We start from the raw sequence: 24381 nt of genomic DNA, 5'->3' as shown, positions 1-24381 counted from the left end.
TCACAATAACACCTGCTAACCATGTGTATGTGACCAACAAAATGTGATTTGATTTGATTAGCCGCTCACAAACACGGTTGTTTTCGCCCACATAACGCAGTACAATTGAAATGTTCTCTCACCCGGTTGGGTCTTTAGTCCCATCCACTTTAAGTATGTACCATGAATCACCTACTTCCTTCACAATTTCCTCTGTGACTACCTCACTCACGAGCCCAATTATTTTGTTCTGGATGTCATGAGATGTGTATGTGGCATTGGGGGGAATTGTGCTTAAGGCACTAGCAAGTTCCTTTACTTTCCTGAGCGTATAATCTAACATTGCCAGGAATAGTCCACCCGCCCCCTCCCCTCTTGTCGTTCTGTCCAAAGTGCCATGCATTTCAAATGTTCTTTGCTTGATGCGTGCCTCCCCAGTCCCTTGTTGCTATCAATGGCATGTCGCCAGTTATTATATCCAATTTGGGTGAATGCCTTATCGGCGTTAGCATTGGATCCGATGTAACATGTTCGACAAGGATAGCAGAAAGCTGCATCTGCCTTACAAGACGGTTGGCAGGTCAAATCAAATCAAAGTTTATTTGTCACGTGCGCCGGATACAACAGTGAAATGCTTACTTACAGGCTCTAACCAAGGGTGCAAAAAAGGTATTAGGTGAACAATAGGTAAGTAAAGCAATAAAAACAATAGTAAAAAGATAGTGAAAAATAACAGGAGCGAGGCTACATACAGGCACCGGTTAGTCGGGCTTATTGAGGTAGTATGTACATGTATGGTTAAAGTGACTATGCATATATGATGAACAGAGAGTAGCAGTAGTGTAAAAGAGGGGGCGGTGGGTGGTGGGACATAATGCAGATAGCCCGGTTAGCCAATGTGCAGGGGCACTGGTTGGTCGGGCCAATTGAGGTAGTATGTACATGAATGTATAGTTAAAGTGACTATGCATATATGATAAACAGAGAGTAGCAACAGCGTAAAAGACGGGTTGGGGGGGGGGGGGGTACACAATGCAAATAGTCCGGTTAGCCATTTGATTACCTGTTCAGGAGTCTTATGGCTTGGGGGTAAAAACTGTTGAGAAGCCTTTTTGTCCTAGACTTGGCACTCCGGTACCGCTTGCCATGCGGTAGTAGAGAGAACAGTCTATGACTGGGGTGCCTGGGGTTTTTGACAATTTTTAGGGCCTTCCTCTGACACTGCCTGGTGTAGAGATCCTGGATATCAGGCAGTTTAGCCCCAGTGATGTACTGGGCCGTACGCACTACCCTCTGTAGTGCCTTGCGGTCGGAGGCTGAGCAATTGCCATACCAGGCAGTGATGCAACCAGTCAGGATGCTCTCGATGTTGCAGCTGTAGAAGAGGATCTGAGGACCCATGCCAAATCTTTTTCATTTCCTGAGGGGGAATAGGCTTTGTCGTGCCCTCTTCACGACTGTCTTGGTATGTTTGGACCATTCTAGTTTGTTGTTGATGTGGACACCAAGGAACTTGAAGCTCTCAACCTGCTCCACAACAGCCCCGTCGATGAGAATGGGGGTGTGCTCGGTCCTCCTTTTCCTGTAGTCCACAATCATCTCCTTAGTCTTGGTCACGTTGAGGGATAGGTTGTTATTCTGGCACCACCCGGCCAGGTCTCTGACCTCCTCCCTATAGGCTGTCTCGTCATTGTCGGTGATCAGGCCTACCAAATCAAATCAAATTTTATTTGTCACATACACATGGTTAGCAGATGTTAATGCGAGTGTAGCGAAATGCTTGTGCTTCTAGTTCCGACAATGCAGTAATAACCAACAAGTAATCTAACCTAACAATTCCACAACTACTACCTTATACACACAAGTGTAAAGGGATAAAGAATATGTACATAAAGATATATGAATGAGTGATGGTACAGAACGGCATAGGCAAGATGCAGTAGATGGTATAGTGTACAGCCTATACATATGAGATGAGTAATGTAGGGTATGTAAACATAAAGTGGCATAGTTTAAAGTGGCTAGTGATACATGTATTACATAAAGATGGCAAGATGCAGTGGATGATATACAGTACAGTATATACATATACATATACATATGAGATGAGTAATGTAGGGTATGTAAACATTATATTAAGTGGCATTGTTTAAAGTGGCTAGTGATACATTTTTACATAATTCCCATTATTAAAGTGGCTGGAGTTGAGTCAGTATGTTGGCAGCGGCCACTAAATGTTAGTGGTGGCTGTTTAACAGTCTGATGGCCTTGAGATAGAAGCTGTTTTTCAGTCTCTCGGTCCCTGCTTTGATGCACCTGTACTGACCTCGCCTTCTGGATGATAGCGGGGTGAACAGGCAGTGGCTCGGGTGGTTGTTGTCCTTGATGATCTTTATGGCCTTCCTGTGACATCGGGTGGTGTAGGTGTCCTGGAGGGCAGGTAGTTTGCCCCCGGTGATGCGTTGTGCAGACCTCACTACCCTCTGGAGAGCCTTACGGTTGTGGGTGGAGCAGTTGTCGTACCAGGCGGTGATACAGCCCGACAGGATGCTCTCGATTGTGTATCTGTAGAAGTTTGTGAGTGCTTTTGGTGACAAGCCGAATTCTTCAGCCTCCTGAGGTTGAAGAGGCTCTGCTGCGCCTTCTTCACAACGCTGTCTGTGTGGGTGGACCAATTCAGTTTGTCCGTGATGTGTACACCGAGGAACTTAAAACTTTCCACCTTCTCCACTACTGTTCCGTCGATGTGAATAGGGGGGTGCTCCCTCTGCTGTTTCCTGAAGTCCACAATCATATCCTTTGTTTTGTTGACGTTGAGTGTGAGGTTATTTTCCTGACACCACACTCCGAGGGCCCTCACCTCCTCCCTGTAGGCCGTCTCGTCGTTGTTGGTAATCAAGCCTACCACTGTAGTGTCGTCCGCAAACTTGATGATTGAGTTGGAGGCGTGCATGGCCACGCAGTCGTGGGTGAACAGGGAGTACAGGAGAGGGCTCAGAACGCACCCTTGTGGGGCCCCAGTGTTGAGGATCAGCGGCGTGGAGATGTTGTTACCTACCCTCACCACCTGGGGGCGGCCCGTCAGGAAGTCCAGGACCCAGTTGCACAGGGCGGGGTCGAGACCCAGGGTCTCGAGCTTGATGACGAGTTTGGAGGGTACTATGGTGTTAAATGCTGAGCTGTAGTCGATGAACAGCATTCTCACATAGGTATTCCTCTTGTCCAGATGGGTTAGGGCAGTGTGCAGTGTGGTTGCGATTGCGTCGTCTGTGGACCTATTGGGTCGGTAAGCAAATTGGAGTGGGTCTAGGGTGTCAGGTAGGGTGGAGGTGATATGGTCCTTGACTAGTCTCTCAAAGCACTTCATGATGACGGAAGTGAGTGCTACGGGGCGGTAGTCGTTTAGCTCAGTTACCTTAGCTTTCTTGGGAACAGGAACAATGGTGGCCCTCTTGAAGCATGTGGGAACAGCAGACTGGGATAAGGATTGATTGAATATGTCCTTAAACACACCAGCCACCTGGTCTGCGCATGCTCTGAGGACGCAGCTGGGAATGCCGTCTGGGCCTGCAGCCTTGCGAGGGTTAACACGTTTAAATGTTTTACTCACCTCGGCTGCAGTGAAGGAGAGCCCGCAGGTTTTGGTAGCGGGCCGTGTCAGTGGCACTGTATTGTCCTCAAAGCGAGCAAAAAAGTTATTTAGTCTGTCTGGGAGCAAGACATCCTGGTCCGCGACGGGGCTGGTTTTCTTTTTGTAATCCGTGATTGACTGTAGACCCTGCCACATACCTCTTGTGTCTGAGCTGTTGAATTGCGACTATACTTTGTCTCTATACTGGGACTTAGCTTGTTTGATTGCCTTGCGGAGGGAATAGCTACACTGTTTGTATTTGGTCATGTTTCCGGTCACCTTGCCCTGGTTAAAAGCAGTGGTTCGCGCTTTCAGTTTCACGCGAATGCTGCCATCAATCCACGGTTTCTGGTTTGGGAATGTTTTAATCGTTGCTGTGGGTACGACATCGTCAATGCACTTTCTAATGAACTCGCTCACCGAATCAGCGTTTTCGTCAATGTTGTTGTTGGACGCAATGTGGAACATATCCCAATCCACGTGATCGAAGCAGTCTTGAAGCGTGGAATCAGATTGGTCGGACCAGCGTTGAACAGACCTGAGCGCGGGAGCTTACCACTGTTGTGTCGTCTGCAAACTTAATGATGGTGTTGGAGTCGTGCCTGGCCATGCTGTCATGGGTGAACAGGGAGTACAGGAGGGGACTGAGAACGCACCCCTGGGGGACTCCAGTGTTGAAAATCAGCATGGCAGATGTATTGCTACCTACCCTCACCACCTGGGGGGCTGTAACGCTCGTCTGATGAAGAAGGAGTGGACCAAAGCGCAGCACGTGTTCATAATATTTTAATAAATTAGAACACTTGAACAAAAATAACAAAGAGACAAACTAACAGTTCTGTAAGGTAACTAAACTAAACAGAAAACAACTACCCACAAACCCAGGTGGGAAAAAGGCTACCTAAGTATGATTCTCAATCAGAGACAACGATAGACAGCTGCCTCGTATTGAGAACCACACCCGGCCAAACACAACGAAATAGAAAACATAGAAATAAAGAAACTAGAATGCCCACCCTCGTCACACCCTGGCCTAACCAAAATAGAGAATAAAAACCTCTCTATGGCCAGGGCGTGACAGGGGCGGCTTTGAGGGTACTATGGTGTTGACCTTTGAGGGTACTATGGTGTTGAACGCTGAGCTGTAGTCAATGAATAGCATTCTCACATAGGTGTTCTTTTTGTCCAGGTGAGAAAGGGCAGTGTGGAGTGCAATAGAAATTGCATCATCTGTGGATCTGTTTGGGCGGTATGCAAATTGGAGTGAGTCTAGGGTTTCTGGGATAATGGTGTTGATGTGTGCCATTACCAGCCTTTCAAAGCACTTCATGGCTACGGACGTGAGTGCTACGGGTCTGTAGTCATTTAGGCAGGTTACCTTCGTGTTCTTGGGCACAGGGACTATGGTGGTCTGCTTGAAACATGTTGATATTACATACTCGGTCAGGGACATGTTGAAAATGTCAGTGAAGACACCTGCCAGTTGGTCAGCACATGCCCGGAGCACAGAGGTGCCACAAAGGCGCCTTTGGTGCTGGGCTCGACGGCCTTGGCCTCTGTGATTAGCGTCGGCTCGACGGCCTTGGCCTCTGTGATTAGCGTCGGCTCGACGGCCTTGGCCTCTGTGATTAGCGTCGGCTCGACGGCCTTGGCCTCTGTGATTAGCGTCGGCTCGACGGCCTTGGCCTCTGTGGTTAGCGTCGGCTCAGCGGCCTTGGCCTCTGTGATTAGCGTCGGCTCAGCGGCCTTGGCCTCTGTGATTAGCGTCGGCTCAGCGGCCTTGGCCTCTGTGATTAGCGTCGGCTCAGCGGCCTTGGCCTCTGTGATTAGCGTCGGCTCGACGGCCTTGGCCTCTGTGATTAGCGTCAGCTCAGCGGCCTTGGCCTCTGTGATTAGCGTCGGCTCAGCGGCCTTGGCCTCTGTGATTAGCGTCGGCTCAGCGGCCTTGGCCTCTGTGATTAGCGTCGGCTCAGCGGCCTTGGCCTCTGTGGTTAGCGTCGGCTCAGCGGCCTTGGCCTCTGTGGCAGGCTTCTCCCCTTCCCCGCCGCTTTTATCCGATGCTGCCGTTGTGCCCTGGCGAAGCCACTTTCTAATATCCATCATGCTATCAGCTACCTACCTAACTGTTAACATTAGCTACATTCCAGCTGCGCGCTGCAACTTTTTTTCTCTCCGTAGCTTTGAAAGTAAACCTAAACGGTCAAATTGATCCCGCCCTTCTACCATGAAGGCTGGTAAAATGTGCATGATGTATGATACATGCAAGGGAGTTGCATGAATGAAGCATACTCAACAAATCAGTTGGGCATGACAGAGGGGGCAAATTGTGGGACAGAATAGGTATACAAAACTGAGGGGGCACAATATTCCAACTAAGGGGGCAATGCCCCCTTTTGCACCCTCGTGGCGCCGGGCCTGTACTAGCCCAAACTATCATGGCACTACCACTAGATTATCCTTTTTTGGGGGGGCCACAAATGATCAGGGGAAAGCGCAAACACAGTTCTGGTAGTCCTCCAGAGAAGTAGGCTACAGTAAAAAGCTTGGGTTAATAGTAACTGTTTCACAAATGTATACATAAACCATGCATATACTGAAACCACAGTCCAAATAGCCTGACTGTGATACGTGGTTGTTTTGACCTACCTTAGCTGATAGTACTTTTTAACCATTTTAGCTGGTTGTATTTTGTGAATCGTAGGCTTTGTTGCCCAATCTCGTGTTTCACTGTTGCAATAAAAATATCTGTAGGCCGACAGTTTCACAAAATCTCATCACTTTTCAGCAGTAACTAAGCAAAGAAAGCACATGAAATCCGACTCAAGATGAAACTGTATTTCTTTTGACAACGTTGGGTGGGGGGGGGCACCATTCCTGGAGGTACTGCAATACCAGGTCGATGTGTGGAGTGGACGGCGCAAGCCCCTATTCCATCTCCCTATTCCAAAAATCTATTTAATATATGGTCTCCAGATAGAGGACGTACCAGACATTAAACTATTAAGAACAGATGATTCAAAGCTTTTATTCTACTTATTCAATCACTTACAAGGGTGAACAGTTCACATGTCAATAACCATAAAAAGGAAAGACAACCAACGCCCATCCCCCATTCTTTTGCAGGGGGCTGCAGCCAACAAAATATCAATAAACAGTCCTGGGCGCATTTAAACCAGTTAAGGATAAAAAACTTTACCCTGCACTTGGCCAACCATGGTATGGAGGCCTCTTTCTAAGTGCCCACACACACAAAACCCACACGACCTATAAAACCTACTTTCTAAACCTTAGTCACCTACATAACCAGCCCCAGCCCCCCTTTCCACCACTCGAAGGCGGCATGGTGGCCCCACTTCCTCTCCTCCCTCCTTAACCTTCCCCTCCACTCACCTTACTATTTCCTCCACCCCCCAGTCTGCCCCAGACTTAACCAATCCCTGCCTTGCGTCCCACAGCCCTTTTAAAACGGTCCCTACCAGCGGTCCCTACCAGCCTTGTACTCGAGATCGAGTAACGGTTGAAGACGCTCCACCACCCTGCTCTCCTCCCTCACCTTCCTCTTACAAAACCCAATAATAAACACCCTTCTTTCCGGCGCCGTCTGTGGCCGAAGCCCCCCCCCACAACTCCACACAGACTTCCCTTTTCCCCATTCTTTCTTATATTTCTTTACTTCCCCCATCCCTTATTAAATGTACCTCCTATAAAAAACAAAAAGTAAAACTAAAGACAGCAGTTCTCTAAATAGCCTCTCTTAGACCCCGAACATTCATCATCATAATTTGAATGTTTGTCATGATCAAAAAACGAAATTAAAGAAAAGGTCAAACAGTAACAGAGATTTCAAGTACTTACTCCGACCGATGGGTAAAGGTCCTCATCAGACGAGGGTGTCGGGCCAGCAGCTGCAGACATCTCCCCAACTTTCCCAACCCCTTCCTCCTGAGAACCCCAAGACGCAGGGAAGGGGTTGGGGATGGGGTGTCCCGGCATTCCAGAACTATCCTGAGACACCCCATCCCCAGTTGGCAGACATAGCGCAGGGGTCAACAGGACCACGTTCATAAAAGAGAGTGAGAGGCTGCGAGGACATGGAGGCCACCTCAGCTGCACTGTCTTTCCACCCCATTGCTCACAAGCCCAAACCCTCCCCTATTCCTCCCAGTCCACTCTGGCCCTCAGCCAGCTCAAGGGAAAACCACTTATTTTTCCTCCGCCCACCACCGAACTCTTCTGTCTCGGAGAAAGCAACAGGGGCGAGATGGATTCCCACTCTGCCTTCCTGGTCTGCTAAGCTTGAAGGTCCTCAATCATCGCCCTCATCTCCCCAACGAGGACCCCGAACGCCTCCTTGTCGAGGGATGAGCACAGCCTGTCCGTCCCGCCACCAACCTCATCTTCCACCGGCTGTTGGGTGGCGGATGTCGGGCCTGTGTTCATCTGGGTTTCCGGGGTTACTTCCGACACCATTGAGGACTTCTCCTTCAAACCCACCTGACCCCCGACATCCGCTCGAGTTGGCAAGAACGGGGATGGCTTCTCTGGCACCCCATTTAGCATTTCATCAAGTTCATCAAGGACATCAACCACCTGAGCCACAGCCTGTTCACCCGGCTACCATCCAGAAGGCGAGGTCAGTACAGGTGCATCAAAGCTGGGACCGAGAGACTGAAAAACAGCTTCTATCTCAATGCCATCAGAAGGTTAAATAGCCATCACTAGTGAGCTACCACCTGGTTACCCTGCAATTTAGAGGCTGCTGCCCTATATACATAGACATGGAATTACTGGTCACTTTAATAATGGAACACTAGTCACTTTAATAATGGAACACTAGTCACTTTAATAATGGAACACTAGTCACTTTAATAATGGAACACTTGTCACTTTAATAAGGTTAACATACTGTACTGTACTCAGCTGTTTCGTCTAAAACAGCAAAGCGAACAGTAGTTATGTGGACTGAGTTCTGCAGTCAAAACCTTGCAAGCACACTAGTTATCAGATTTTTACAGTATATGGATGATTCACTGCAGTCTACTGAAAACATTTCGAGCCTATCTAGATGTAGCGACTTGAGTGAATGTGTGAAAAAAAATTCCGGTTGAGTGCTTTAGAAGCAGCAGCGGAACCTCGCAATCTCAGACAATTATGGCCTCAACTTTGTTTACAACACATGCGTAAAGCTATTCTAACAATGAAGCTGTTGCTAAATGTACACACAGGCAGTAGCGTTACTTTGTATAGCCTACAGTAGTAATATATCGATTTAGTGCATGTGGAGGGGGCAACTTAAAAAATTATGAGGTCTAGCTATCATTCCGAACTCAAAATGGCATTCATACTAGGTAGTAGTCTTCATAGCTACAATATTCAGCTACATCCACTATCATATTCTCATCCAATTACAACTCAGTCGCCTGGCATTTTACCTTAATGTCAACCAAAGAAACATGAATGTAACTAAAGTTACCTATATACACTGAAACAAATGTCTGTAGCCAAACTTTTACAAGCAGGCTCTTTGTGTAGCATTCTCTGCAGGTCTGAAATGTTATGCCTGGGTACCCAGTGCAGTGGGGGAGGTGGGGCACTCAGTAGTTGTCAGTCTCCCGCTCACTGAGCTAGCAAGCTAGGTAGCTAGCTGGTGTTATTCTCAAACCAACAAAAGCACATCCTTTTTCGAGTACAAACACACACATTACAATATTTAATGTATCATCAATGACTCACTGCTATTGAAGTACATTTTTGACTCACCATTTCTGTCAACTGGCTAGGTTCGAAGACGGAGCTCGTGACTGTTGCTAGCTAGCTAGCTGGCCATCTTGCTCAATATCCTGGCAGGCTACAACTGTTTGACTAAATATTAGCTAACTAAATAAACCAAAAAATATATATGTACTGTCGTAGAAATATTCGCTCAATAATATTTCTCAGATACCGGAACTTGTGAACTTGTCAAATAGACTTTATTACAAAGTAACAAGCCGAGCTGGTCCATGGATCAACTGCCTTTCCAGCCTCGGCACATACTTTTTATACAGTTTTCCTCCTTACGTCACACATATAGTCGTTCCTCTGTATGTTAATGATTTATCCCCTTGGGCATTTAGCCTTGCACTTACAGTTGAAGTCGGAAGTTTACATAAACTGAGGTTGGAGTCATTAAAACTCATTTTTCAACGACTCCACAAATGTCTTGTTAACAAACTATAGTTTTGGAAAGTCGGTTAGGACATCTACTTTGTAATTTTTCTAACACTTGTTTACAGACAGATTATTTCACTTATAATTCACTGTATCACAATTCCAGTGGGTCAGAAGTTTACATACACTAAATTGACTGTGCCTTTAAACAGCTTGGAAAAGTCCAGAAAATGATTTCATGGCTTTAGAAGCTTCTGATAGGCTAATTGACATAATTTGAGTCAATTGGAGGTGTACCTGTGGATGTATTTCAAAGCCTACCTTCAAACTCAGTGCCTCTTTGCTTGACATCATGGGAAAATCAAAAGAAATCAGCCAAGACCTCATAAAAAAATTGTAGACCTCCACAAGTCTGGTTCATCCTTGGGAGCAATTTCCAAATGCCTGAAGGTACCACGTTCATCTGTACAAACAATAGTACGCAAGTATAAACACCATGGGACCACGCAGCCATCATACCGCTCAAGAAGGGGATACGTTCGGTCTCCTAGAGATGAACGTACTTTGGTGCGAAAAGTGCAAATCAATCCCAGAACAACAGCAAAGGACCTTGTGAAGATGCTGGAGGAAACGGGTACAAAAGTATCCATATCCACAGTAAAACGAGTCCTATATCGACATAACCTGAAAGGCCGCTCAGCAAGGAAGAAGCCACTGCTCCAAAACCACCATAAAAAAAGCCAGACTACGGTTTGCAACAGCACATGAGGACAAAGATCGTACTTTTTGGAGAAATGTCCTCTGGTCTGATGAAACAAAAATAAAACTGAAATAAATCATTCTCTACTATTATTCTGACATTTCACATTCTTAAAATAAAGTGTTGATCCTAACTGACTTAAGACAGGGAAGTTTTACTAGGATTAAATGTCAGGAATTGTGAAAACTGAGTTTAAATGTATTTGTCTAAGGTGTATGTAAACTTCCGACTTCATCTTTATTTCAGCTTGGTTTCCATTTTCTTGTTTGGCGCAGACCTTAGGGCATAGAATCTATTGGTGGTGGATCCATAGCAATGATACAAAAAGAAACAGACACGCACACTCCTAATGTAGGTGCATGTCTAATGGTGCTTTTAGTAATACAAACCTATCCTCCTAACGCACATCTAATGAACCTCGCGGGACTAGGTAATGGCTTCCCTATGCTAATGACCTATTGATTATTGGTTTCCCTTAGCGTAATGACCCAGACACATATGCCTTCCCTTAACCTAATGACCTATTGATTAATGGCTTCACAGTGCACGTCTAATGGCCCAGATACATATGGCTTGTATTGATTCTGCTTACTACTCTAAGATGTATAATGTGCACATATGTACTGGAAAATTCCCAATAGTACTGATTCCATACCAATACTCGCCTAGCCATAACTACAAATCGTTGTTTGATATTCATGTGCTTCCTTCAAACGCAAGCGTTCAATGCATTCAACTGAAATGTGTCTTCCGCATTAAACCCAACCCCTCTGAATCAGAGAAGTGCGGGAGGCTGCCATAATCGACATCTCCACGTCTTCAGCGACCAGGGAACGTTTAGGCCAGGCTGTCAGCCTTTTTTGTGCATTCTGTCTTCAACTAGGCCTAATGGTATTGTTCAGTAAAAATGCCTAAAACCCATAGGCTACCTCTTGGGTTTTTGTTCAGTTGTAGCACTGAACAAACATATAAACGCAACAGGGAAGAAGCCTGTTACAGTTGATATAAGGTAAACAGTCAATTGAAATCAATTCATTAGGCCCTAATCTATGGATTTCACATGACTGGGAATACAGATTATGCATCTGTTGGTCACAGATACCTTGAAAAAAAAGGGGCGAGGATGAGAAAACCAGTCAGTATCTGGTGTGACCACCATTTGCCTTATGCAGGGCGACACATCTCCTTCACATAGAGTTGATCAGGCCGTTGATTGTGGCCTGTGGAATGTTGTCCCACTCATCTTCAATGGCTGTGCAAAGTTGCTGGATATTGGTGGGAACTGGAACACGCTGTCATACACGTTGATCCAGAGCATCCCAAACATGCTCAATGGGTGACATGTCTGGTGAGTATGCAGGACATGGAAGAACTAGTACATTTCCAGCTTCCAGGAATTGTGTACAGATCCTTACGACATGGGGCCGTGCATTATCATGCTGAAACATGAGGTGATGGCGGCAGATGGATAGCACTACAATGGGCCTCAGGATCTCATCAGGGTATCTCTGTGCATTTATATTGCCATGGATAAAATGCAATTGTGTTCGTTGTTCGTAGTTTATACGTGCCCATACCGTAACCCCACTGCCACCATGGGGCACTCTGTTCACAACATTGACATCAGCAAACAGCAAAAGGCCTCGTTTCTAACAAGACATGTGTCACATTCCCACAGGTGCCCTGTCTTTTTACCAAACTTCACCAAATCCAAACCCACCTGAACGAATTTAAGTGGTTCAGTTCAGTGTGACACGTGGCTGCATATTCAGTTCAGTGCTGAAGTATATTAAGTAACACTTTTTAGCCCTGTTGTACTGAAATAAAGAATACAATCTGATTAAAACCAGAATTCTGTTATTGATTTGTGTGTGTGTCTGTGTGCGTGTCATTGATGCAAACATGTACTGTCTTTGTTTCAGATAAGATCAGTCTGGAGGGCATAATGGTATAGAGAGCAGAGTGCAGACCTCACGTCAATGAAAACTACATGAAACTAAAGAAGTGAGTGAAACAAAATTCAATACCACTAAATATAATGAGGTGACTGTTTTATAAAGCATCACTGATAGATACTGTAGGCTATTTCTCCTGGCTTCCTTTCTGAGTGAGTTTAGTAGATGTGGAGGAACAGTAGTCATATCTAAGTCCAGGAGAATGCCTAATAATGGAATGAATGTCTTCCATACTGTTTTATTGTCGCTGAGGTTGGCAGGCATTGCTATAGTAACTGTTCGGTGTGTGCTATAGCAACTCTTCTCTCTCCCTGAGTGTTTGAGAACATGCATGATTGCCTGTGTCTGTATATGTACAGTAGTGACAATACTGTGCATTATACTAATAGGCTATATTCACTATTCAACCATTGTACAACATAGAGTGTGCCATTGTGTCTTTATCACCTGCTCTGCCCAATGGGACGCTTCTCTCAATGAGACCCTATATCTTCATTCATTTCTCTGCTTCTCTCAATCAGACACTATATCTTCATTCATTTCTCTGCTTCTCTCAATGAGACCCTACATCTTCATTAATTTCTCTGCTTCTCTCAATCAGACACTATATCTTCAATAATTTCTCTGCTTCTCTAAATCAGACCCTATATCTTCATTAATTGATCTGCTTCCCCCAGAGAGATCTGGGAGATCTGCTTCTATCAGGTGTTTGCAGTGGCGATTTTAGAATGTAAATCTTGGTGGGGAAAAAAATAAAATAAATTGTATTAGATGCATGCCAGCAAAGCCACAACACAACACATCACAACACTAAACAATACATCAATTACAGTATAAGGGTAACAAACGGTGCCCACAAACTGTTAGGGCCTACATAAAGCTGTTCCAAAAGCTGAGCTTTCTTTTCAGCACCATGGAGTGAATCCTTACCACCGCTACACCTGGTTATCAGCGGAGCCTTGTCTGGCAGCGAAACAGATCATTTAGCTTAATTTACTGCCTTTTTAAAAAACATAGCTGATATCGCTGACTTGCTTAAACAAATGTGGTTCCTGCTGACAATTGAGATGTACAAATATGGCATAAGGGAACGATGAGCGGATACAAAGCAATCCGTAATTTTGATTAAGACATTAATGAGCGAGCTAAGACCGACGTAGTCAATATAACTATTTGTTCAGCACTTGAAATGTACAGCGACAGAATTCAGAACATGAGCTGTTTTTACAGTATTCTCTCTGTAGGACCAAGTCAGAACCGTATGATAAATAAAGGGGGCATATATTTGATGATGAAAATTCTCTAAAACAAGCTATAAACTACATGTTCACAACCAAGTCTGAACAGTAGGCTACAACTGGGAACTCGGTTATGAGGGGGAAAGGGGCCAAATTATTAGGATGAGACACGTGGGCTACTAACAGCTTACTACACATTGTACACGTAGGATTACTTTCTTAGTATATCTCCCTGGCATATTACATAATTTATGTAGCAGCATACAATACATTTTTGGACTCACATTTGTGCTGTTCACACTTGAACAGGAAAGTGGCGCGGCTGTCCTTCTTGTGGGCAAATTTTGTCATCAAACTTTGTCATCAAAGTCTGTCATTCTCTGGATTTGTGGTGCTTTAAATACAACTGGGGAAAAAACAAGGTCGAATCAGGACGTCAGTGATCTTCAGGTCGGAGCTCTAGAAAGAGGCCCGAGTTCCCGACTTGGAATTCCGAGTTGGATGACCGCTCAAAACATATTTCCCAGTCGGAGCTCGTATTTTCCGAGTTCCCAGTTGTCTTGAACTCACTGAAGTCTGAGATTTCCCAGTTCCGAGTTTCCAGTTGTTTTGAACGCGGCAGAAGTCATGCTGGATTGACAGCATGGCCAATGTATTCAACCTCTTCTGCCCATGGTGTTGCGTGTGAATGTTTATCCTTCTAAGCTAGGAAAAGAGACCCTTAAACCCTGACTTGGACCACACAGCCTCTCCACCAAATAGCAGGCAGGGGAAGCTAAATAGCGATTGCTTTGCAAACCACTCGTTGTTGAATTTGCGATTTCCAACTTGTTGTCTAATGTTTATGTCCAATGGCCGATGAGCACCGATACATTTTATTTATAATTTCTCTTCATATGACAAGGATGGAAAAGGACGATGACTGCTTGTCTAGCTTGCTAGCTAAGATTTTGAATGTCCAATCAAAGCTACTGTAGATATCACGGGAATTGACGTAATTTTATCTGTGGCCAATGACCTTGAGCCTTCTTGGATGGGCACCTCTAATGTAACTCTATGGCAGCACCCAAGGGGGCTTGAACTTTCAATCTCTCCCTGTAGATTTTGCAGTGATGTAGTGTCCCCAGGAGTGACAGAGAACTGAGCCAATCACGGCGCAATTAGAGATGCAAAATATCATGCAAAACAGGCAACAAAAAAATAATATATACATATCCATATATATATATATTTTTTATAGCTAAACAGGGCTCAGCCCCACCTACCCTGAATGACTGGTCGCTACTGGGTGTTTGTATGTGTTAATGTTATCATTTGTATTCCTCTGTATCTCGCTCTCCTCAGATTACAGATCGAGGTGTCTACCAAGTCCCAGCATCTGACCGAGCAGATAGACAGGGCTGTCACCAACAACTTCAAACTTGTTTCCAACCATGTTGCTAATGTAAGAACACTGCCATATCACATATTAAAAAGCAGTGTTTGTGTGTGTGTGTAACTGCCTGCTTGCATGCTCCTGAAGGTTACATGCATATCTTTATAGTGTTGGATCAACATACACCTGGAACTGTAATGTGCACTTCTACCATGCTCCCTCCTTGCCCGTGTGGGTTTTCTGTGGGCTGTGTGTTGTGTGTGTGTAGGTGGAGTATGAGAAGAGGAAACATTTTTGGTCTCAGACATATGTAAAGGAGATCCAGAGAGATGTGTTTCCTGTAGACCTACTTGAAGGAGATCCTGAGAGATGTGTTTTGTTTGTGTTTCCTGTAGACCTACTTGAAGGAGATCCTGAGAGATGTGTTTCCTGTAGACCTACTTGAAGGAGATCCTGAGCGAGATAGGCGTGTACAACGCTAAAGGAACCCACAAGAGCACCTGGGAACTGAAGCCAGAGTACCGCCACTACCAGGGAAGAGGGGAGGAGATGAAGAGTGACTAGCCCAGAAAGGAGCATCCTGCCTGGAATATGGACGTTGTCCCAAGGGCCTCCCATCATGGTGGAGAGTTGGGAGGAGTCTTTCTGTTCTTTGACTGGTACCCAAAGTCACATGACCAGAGTGTATGCTTGTTGCATATTTTCCATTTTCACTAAATATGTAGGACTACTTACTTGACAGAACAAGATTTAGAGATAAACTTTTCAACAAAAAGGCCAATGGTATTAACATAACATATCTTTCATGGATCCAATGATTGTATCATCTACATTTTTAAACAAATCAACACCACAACTGGAAATGTATTACCCAGTGTTAGTTTTATTTTTCACAACTCAAATCAGGAAGTCCTAAGCTATCCCACTACTTTTAGTAAGGGTGTCGCATCTAATGGAACTGTAAACCAAGCAAATGGAGGCCTGAGAGTTAAATCAAATCAACAATAAATAACCAATTAATGAATAACTAATCAGTGGACTGAAACATTGTCTTTGCAGAGATTAACAAATCATCCCAGCAAACTGTGTGACATATTGCATGTTCCAGGTAGAAATGTAACATATTAGACCTGACACAATTCCTTATTCTGCATGATAGAAATGTATATATGTATATATAGAGCATATATGCCTCCATCTGAATGTTCTGATTGGGCCTTCCTGAATATACCAGTTACCAGAACACTGCAATAGTCAGAGTTTAACACAGTAATCAGTAAGGTCAATTACAAAATCAACACCAAATACTGTCACAGCTCCCCTTCAGCCAACCCCATAGACATGACATGGTTTGGGCATCTTATAATACTTTAAAGTAATACTTCCATTCCAATCAGATATAATATAAAAATTGTAACTAAATGCTTTCAATCCAAATGTAATACAGAGCAGTCCTCTCGTTGGTTGGTGGTCGTGGGTCAGGTGAGATGCATCTGAGCAGCTAATCGAAACAAAGTTAGTCCAGAGTGTTACTGTGAAAGAGAGGAGAGGAAGGTCAGTGGTTATAACACATGAGTAGACTGGTTATAAGTTATAACATAATCAGTGTGTTATTAGACATGAGTAGACTGGTTATAAGTTATAACATAATCAGTGTGTTATTAGACATGAGTAGACTGGTTATAAGTTATAACATAATCAGTGTGTTATTAGACATGAGTAGACTGGTTATAAGTTATAACATAATCAGTGTGTTATTAGACATGAGTAGACTGGTTATAAGTTATAACATAATCAGTGTGTTATTAGACATGAGTAGCCTGGTTATAAGTTATAACATAATCAGTGTGTTATTAGACATGAGTAGACTGGTTATAAGTTAGAACATAATCAGTGTGTTATTAGACATGAGTAGCCTGGTTATAAGTTAGAACATAATCAGTGTGTTATTAGACATGAGTAGACTGGTTATAAGTTAGAACATAATCAGTGTGTTATTAGACATGAGTAGACTGGTTATAAGTTAGAACATAATCAGTGTGTTATTAGACATGAGTAGACTGGTTATAAGTTAGAACATAATCAGTGTGTTATTAGACATGAGTAGACTGGTTATAAGTTATAACATAACCAGTGTGTTATTAGACATGAGTAGACTGGTTATAAGTTATAACATAATCAGTGTGTTATTAGACATGAGTAGCCTGGTTATAAGTTAGAACATAATCAGTGTGTTATTAGACATGAGTAGCCTGGTTATAAGTTAGAACATAATCAGTGTGTTATTAGACATGAGTAGACTGGTTATAAGTTAGAACATAATCAGTGTGTTATTAGACATGAGTAGACTGGTTATAAGTTAGAACATAATCAGTGTGTTATTAGACATGAGTAGACTGGGCTAAAGGGACATGAGTAGACTGGGCTAAAGGGACTCACGCATTTCTCTATCTCCAGGCCGTCTTTGAAGAATGTCATGAAGGGAGTGATGCCGTCCTCACGGAAATCCAGCAGACCAACCATACCATCTGGGTTCATGGACTCACCTGTAAAAAACTACAGTGAGCGGGGGAACAGAGAGAGGGAATGTAAGCGGGGGTAAAGAGAAAATAGGTCAGTGAAACTACATCCACATGATTCTTCTCCAATCTAGATCTTTTTAGTTTCATAGGCCTGGACCTTCAATCATCACAGCTTGACTGAGCACAAATAGTTGATGTGATGTGAGGAATGCATGTGTAGCTGAATTTGCTGTATGCAGTAGTAGATGTATAGCTGTAACTAGTAGTTACCTGGTAGTTCTTCATGTTGCCCATGATCTTCTTGATCTCCTCCTGAGCTCCAGCCATGAAGGGCTTCACTCTGTCTGGGTTGTTCTCCTCCAGCTTAGCCTTGATCCTGCACACACCCCCACACACCTTCAACAACTGCTTTTCATTTCAAATAAGGATATTTTCATCTACACAAGTACAGTCACAGTTTTGAGGGGCATACAGGGAGACTGATGGGTCTAGCCTGTATCAGTCCTAGCACACCCAACACATGCACAGACACCCGTCACTAACACACTCACGCCTTCATGTAGTCCTTGATGTAGCCCTTGTATGAGTCCTTGGTGAAGGATGTCTCCTGCAGTTTGTGGTTGAGAACGATGTCCACTCCATTGACTGTGCTGGACTCGCAGCCGTCATCCTGCACGTCCGCCGACGCATTTGCCCCCAACAGACAGTCATCGATATTCTCCGTTCTACTAACCATCTGAGGGGAGGAGGGGGAACACCAGAGGAAGATGGGAAGGAGGGAGGAGAGTGCGTGCTGAATCACTCTGGTTGGGTCCCAATACTGTCAAACATCTTATTCTACACTGCTCAAAAAAATAAAGGGAACACTTAAACAACACAATGTAACTCCAAGTCAATCACACTTCTGTGAAATCAAACTGTCCACTTAGGAAGCACCACTGATTGACAATAAATTTCACATGCTGTTGTGCAAATGGAATAGACAAAAAGTGGAAATTATAGGCAATTAGCAAGACACCCCCAATAAAGGAGTGGTTCTGCAGGTGGTGACCACAGACCACTTCTCAGTTCCTATGCTTCCTGGCTTGGAGTTACATTGTGTTGTTTAAATGTTCCCTTTATTTTTTTGAGCAGTGTATTTCAGGACCATCTGATAGGACTTGTCTATGTAAACTCAGGCATAATGCAAAACTATGAGTTGAGTTAAGATGATACGCAAGTCAATAAGTGTCTCCAAATCTTAATACACCTCACCACCACAACTCAGAGAGCTTATACCTGCAGTGGAGACGCACCTTTCCCTCTACTTCCAATAACATCCCAGTTGGTGATTCTTTGATCTTGTAAATGTCAGAGAACATTTCATCCCCTGCAATAAAACAAAATGAATAGTAACCACATTAATAGTTCACAGTCACAAGGTTACATTGTTGTCAGGTAGTTTGCCTTGGGCCTCTACAGACTTCCCCAGGCCAGGTACTGCTGCTGCCGGCTAACATAGCTGAGCTTGCCCACTAATCCTATTTGTTAGACGGCTGACAGACATACTAGCAAGATCTGCTAGGTTTACAATGCTAATATAACTGGATTAGAAGCATAACATTAAGATACTAGTATGTGTGCAAATGGTTAGTATGTGGATAATCGTCGAATGTACAGTTCAACCATTGAGTGATTGATAGCGTTTGCTGTTAGTTGACAGTGCCTTTTGACAGCTGACAAATCTGGCAGCGCGCGCATGGAACACAAGCAGCTGCAGGCTGACTAACTAACAAGGTCCACATATCCCAGCACCTGTTTTGCATCGCGATAAGTAAATATTCTCCTTTGGTTACATTACCAAACATTCCTTTTTTCTTAAAAGCCCCGGCGTGTGTAATAGTAAAACAGTTTATAGTAAAAACATACACAGTTGAGGTTACATGTGGCCCTGTGCAAGGCCTTAGCCTTTGATTTCACCACACTGGGAACCATTAAAGACCAACACACTTGATTCTGAATATAGATAGCATGACAACATAATAAATAAAATTAAAATACATGAATGGGCATACGATATATTTGTCCATACCAGTGATGATGTCCTTGTAGATGATCATTTTGTCGGATTGAAGTTTCGAATTCGACACAAAGACAACGGAGTCCCCTCACCCTCACTGGCTTGACCAGAAAAGAGCGTCATGCATCCAACGCGGTCTAGTGTACAATTTGCTGTTGAAGTCATATATATTTCACCCATTTATGAGGCAAGTCTGCCCTCTGGCGGATAGAAATACGAAAACCCATAAAAAGACATTACTTTACTATATGTAAAGTGGAGCTATACATACTATTATGTTTTTTAAATGTAAAAGTTAGTTTGTTTTGGGTGGAAGGATGGTTGGGGTGACCGGGTTGTGGAGGATACCAATGTGTGTGAGATGTGGTGTTGTCACATCAGTATAGAAGTAGAGGACAGAAACATCATGCACCAACACCATAGAGTACCACAGTATGAGTCATAATACCCATAAAACCTTTTTAGAATCTGGGAGTAAATAGAGCCGAATATATTGATCAAAGTCACCTTGTCCGAGAGAGATATACATGGTTATCAAAACGACACGCCAGGGTAAGCCTGCACTTGTTAGTTACAGCCTCATGCTAATCGCATTAGCCTACGTTAGCTCAACCGTCCCGCGCGGGGACCCACCCAACTTCATAATGAGGCTGAAGATGAGTCTCGTAGTAAGAGGTCAGATACTCCACATCTCCAGGTTGTGAAGGATGGTTTTGTTCTCCTTTTAACAAAAATGTATGCCTTATATAAATAGGACATGTTAATCACAAACATAGTGTGTTGCTAACCCAGCTATTATAGTGTTGCACAAACATAGCGGGACTGCAGTAAAGATGTTGCTAATCTAGGGTGTCGACTGTGCAAACCACAAGGTTGAGACAAGATGGAAAAGTGCTGAATAACAAGAAAACAGGAACTGAGTAAGGTGTAGCAACCGACAACTCAGCTCAATCTTCACAACAACATTTCCGGACATCTAAATCCTGAGTGCTATGGGGCTGGGACCAGCCTGGGCATCACCGATAGGCTAGCAAGTTTAAACCACGCTGAGCCTCTACTACAGGCCAACTCTGAAGTTGGAACTACCTCTGTCCCAGTATAAAAGAAGATGTCTGTACTATTCTAGTCAGTTCTCTGCTTTACCCTGCGTGGTGATACAGTGAACCCGTATATACGAAAATTGCATTTACCATTTATCGCTTGAGTTTAATAAAAATACTTAAAGTATATTCGGTGACTCTGAATCACATTTTATCCTGATACCAGATTTGATTGACGCAACCCTTTACAAGGTTCAGCATAACAGTGAGCAGGAGAAGCAACATGTAGTCCTGTATTCTTCAGTTCCTCCACCAATCTAATCAGTACAGTATTTTTGTTCAGAACAGGCCTCAGGGTAAAGGTCTTTCTACACACTGTGGGCAGCTGTTGACACCAGTGGCGGTCAGTGCCATTTAAGATGAGGGAGGACAATTTATTTTCTTCTCATGAGCATGGTCTTATTTCTATTACAGCATATTGGATGACTGTCATTCATATTCCATTCACCCAGTTCAATGTAACATCAATAGGTTTAGGCTACTACATGACACTCAAAATGTCCCTATACCCATCATGAGGTTTCTACAACCTAGCCTATGAATGAAAGTTTACAACGTAGGAACACAGGTCAAAAACAATCTTGAGGTGAGAGACCGTGACATATGCCGCCTTGCACACACTCGCCTGCGTCTAGCTTATCTAAGGTGTAATCATTAGTCAAACAGTTGCAAACAAGAGATTCAATTGGACATAATTCAGGTATTTTCCCCCCCGTTTTGTTTGTTTCCATTTTTATGAAACGTTTTTCAACAGAATCGGCGGAATGAATACACCCCTGATCACACGTACACACAGTTCACTTTCATAGCAGCCACAGTTGTATTCATCTCGCATCTATGCACTCTCTTCCTCTCACCATTTCCCTTTGTTTGTGGACTTCAATGCACAACACATCAGCTGTAAAGTTGAAGTCGGAAGTGTACATACACATTAGCCAAATACATTCAACTCAATTTTTCACAATTCCTGACATTTAATCCTAGTAAAAATTAAGTGTCTTAGGTCAGTTAGGATCAACACTTTATTTTAAGAATGTGAAATGTCAGAATAATAAAAGAGAGAATGATTTATTTCAGCTTTTATTTCTTTCATAACATTCCCAGTGGGTCAGAAGTTTACATACACTCAATTAGTATTTGGTAGCATTGCCTTTAAATTGTTTAACTTGGGTCAAACGTTTCGGGTAGCCTTCCACAAGCTTCCCACAATAAGTTGGGTGAATTTTGGCCCATTCCTCCTGACAGAGCTGGTGTAACTGAGTCAGGTTTGTAGGCCTCCTTGCTCGCACACGCTTTTTCAGTTCTGTCCACAAATCTTCTATAGGATTGAGGTCAGGGCTTTGTGACGGCCACTCCAATAACTTGACTTTGTCCTTAAGCCATTTTGCCACAACTTTGGAAGTATGCTTGGGGTCAATGTCCATTTGGAAGACCCATACGTGACCAAGCTTTAACTTCCTGACTGATGTCTTGAGATGTTGCTTCAATATATCGACATAATTTTCCTGCCTCATGATGCCATCTATTTTGTGAAGTGCACGAGTCCCTCCAACATGATGCAACATGATGCTGCCACCCCTGTGCTTCACGGTTGGGATGGTGTTCTTCGGCTTGCAAGCCTCCCGCTTTTTCATCCAAACATAACGATGGTCATTATGGCCAAACAGTTCTATTTTTGTTTCATCAGACCAGAGGAGATTTCTCCAAAAAGTACGATCTTTGTCCCCAAATGCAGTTGCAAACCGTAGTCTGGCTTTTTTATGGCAGTTTTGGAGCAGTGGCTTCTTCCTTGCTGAGTGGCCTTTCAGGTTATGTCGATATAGAACTAGTTTTACTGTGGATATAGATACTTTTGTACCTGTTCCCTCCAGCTGTTCCCTCCAGTTGTTCTGGGATTGATTTGCACCAAAGTACGTTCATCTCTAGGAGACAGAATGTGTCTCCTTCCTGAGCGGTATGACGGCTGCATAGTGTTTATACTTGCGTACTATTGTTTGTACAGATGAACGTGGTACCTTCAGGCATTTGGAAATTGCTCCCAAGGATGAACCAGACTTGTGGAGGTCTACAATTTTTTTATGAGGTCTTGGCTGATTTCTTTTGATTTTCCCATGATGTCAAGCAAAGAGGCACTGAGTTTGAAGGTAGGCCTCGAAATACATCCACAGGTACACCTCCAATTGACTCAAATTATGTCAATTAGCCTATCAGAAGCTTCTAAAGCCATGACATCATTTTGACCCACTGGAATTGTGATACAAGGAATTATAAGTGAAATAATCTGTCTGTAAACAATTGTTGGAAAAATGACTTGTGTCATGCATAAAGTAGATGTCCTAACCGACTTGCAAAAACTATAGTTTGTTAACAAGAAATTTGTGGAGTGGTTGAAAAACGAGTTTTAATGACTCCAACCTAAGTGTATGTAAACTTCCGACTTCAACTGTATGTGACCAGGCGATCATAACTGCTACACACAGCCTACATTGTTGTCCCCATATTAGCTAAAGTAACGTCCTAGTCAACATAGCTAATAGAACTAATGTGTTAGTTAACCCGCTACAATCATGAAATAATGTTACAGTGTATAGTCAGTAAGCAGTTTAGCAGTTACACCGGCAGCTCCGGCGGCAATAAATTAATACAACCAAAAGCTTACCTTGACTTGGAAGAGTTCCAGTGTTGGGTTGGAAAGTCATAGCCAGCTAGCTAACATACTATCCCTCTATTTGAGCCGGGCGTTTGAGTAGGTTAAACTAGCCAGCTGCATTTGCTAGCTAAGTAACTGAAACTGAAAGTGAAAAGAAAAGACGAAATCTCTCTCTCTCAAATCAAATCAAAATGTATTTGTCACATACACATGGTTAGCAGATGTTAATGCAAGTGTAGTGAAATGCTTGTGCTTCTAGTTCCGACTATGCAGTAATATCTAACAAGTGATCTAACAAATTCACAACAACTAACTTATACACACAAATACACACAAATGTAAAGGGGTGAATAGAATATGTACATATAAATATATGGATGAGTGATGGCATGTGGCATAGGCAAGATGCAGTAGATGGTATAGAATACAGTATATACATATGAGATGAGTAATGTAGGATATGTAAACATTATTAAAGTGGTGTTATTTAAAGTGACTAGTGATACTTATATTAATTCCATTTATTAAAGTGGCCAGAGATTTGAGTCTGTATGTTGGCAGCAGCCTCTCAATGTTAGTGATGGCTGTTTAACAGTCTGATGGCCTTGAGATAGAAGCTGTTTTTCAGTCTCTCTGTCCCAGCTTTGATGCACCTGTACTGACCTTGCCTTCTGGATGATAGCGGGGTGAACAGGCAGTGGCTTGGGTGGCTGATGTCCTTGATGATATTTTTGGCCTTCCTGTGACATCGGTGCTGTAGGTGTCCTGGAGGGCAGGTAGTTTGCCCCCGGTGATAAGTTGTGCAGACCGCACTACCCTCTGGAGAGCCTTGCGGTTGAGGGTGGTGCAATTGCCGTACCAGGCGGTGATACAGCCTGGCAGGATGCTCTCGATTGTGCCTCTGTTAAAGTTTGTGAGTGTTTTTGGTGACAAGCCAAATTTCTTCAGCCTCCTGAGGTTGA

General features: G+C 43.6%; 1 protein-coding gene and 1 pseudogene across 2 annotated transcripts; both read right to left on the bottom strand.

Moving 5' to 3' along the window:
* Positions 1–6468: 6468 nt before the first annotated feature.
* On the bottom strand, positions 6469–6635 carry LOC139539226 (U2 spliceosomal RNA; annotated as a pseudogene).
* Positions 6636–15951: 9316 nt separating this feature from the next.
* LOC139538813 (translationally-controlled tumor protein homolog) lies at positions 15952–19869 on the bottom strand. 2 transcript variants are annotated; one of them, XM_071341280.1, is made up of 6 exons: positions 19682–19869; positions 18906–18979; positions 18162–18346; positions 17881–17986; positions 17528–17644; positions 15952–16620 (listed from the first exon to the last, which is right to left on the bottom strand). In XM_071341280.1, the coding sequence occupies exons 1-6, from the start codon at positions 19707–19709 to the stop codon at positions 16618–16620; spliced, it is 513 nt and encodes a 170-aa protein (XP_071197381.1). In that variant the 5' UTR covers positions 19710–19869; the 3' UTR covers positions 15952–16617. The 2 variants fall into 2 exon arrangements, with proteins under 2 accessions (XP_071197381.1, XP_071197382.1); XM_071341281.1 differs by having other exon boundaries at positions 18889–18979; positions 19682–19826.
* Positions 19870–24381: the final 4512 nt, after the last annotated feature.

Source organism: Salvelinus alpinus, chromosome 14 (genome assembly GCF_045679555.1).
Source record: "Salvelinus alpinus chromosome 14, SLU_Salpinus.1, whole genome shotgun sequence".
NCBI lineage: Eukaryota > Metazoa > Chordata > Actinopteri > Salmoniformes > Salmonidae > Salvelinus > Salvelinus alpinus.
Note: the sequence above shows the minus strand (reverse complement) of the source record. Positions and strands in the feature narration are given on the sequence as shown.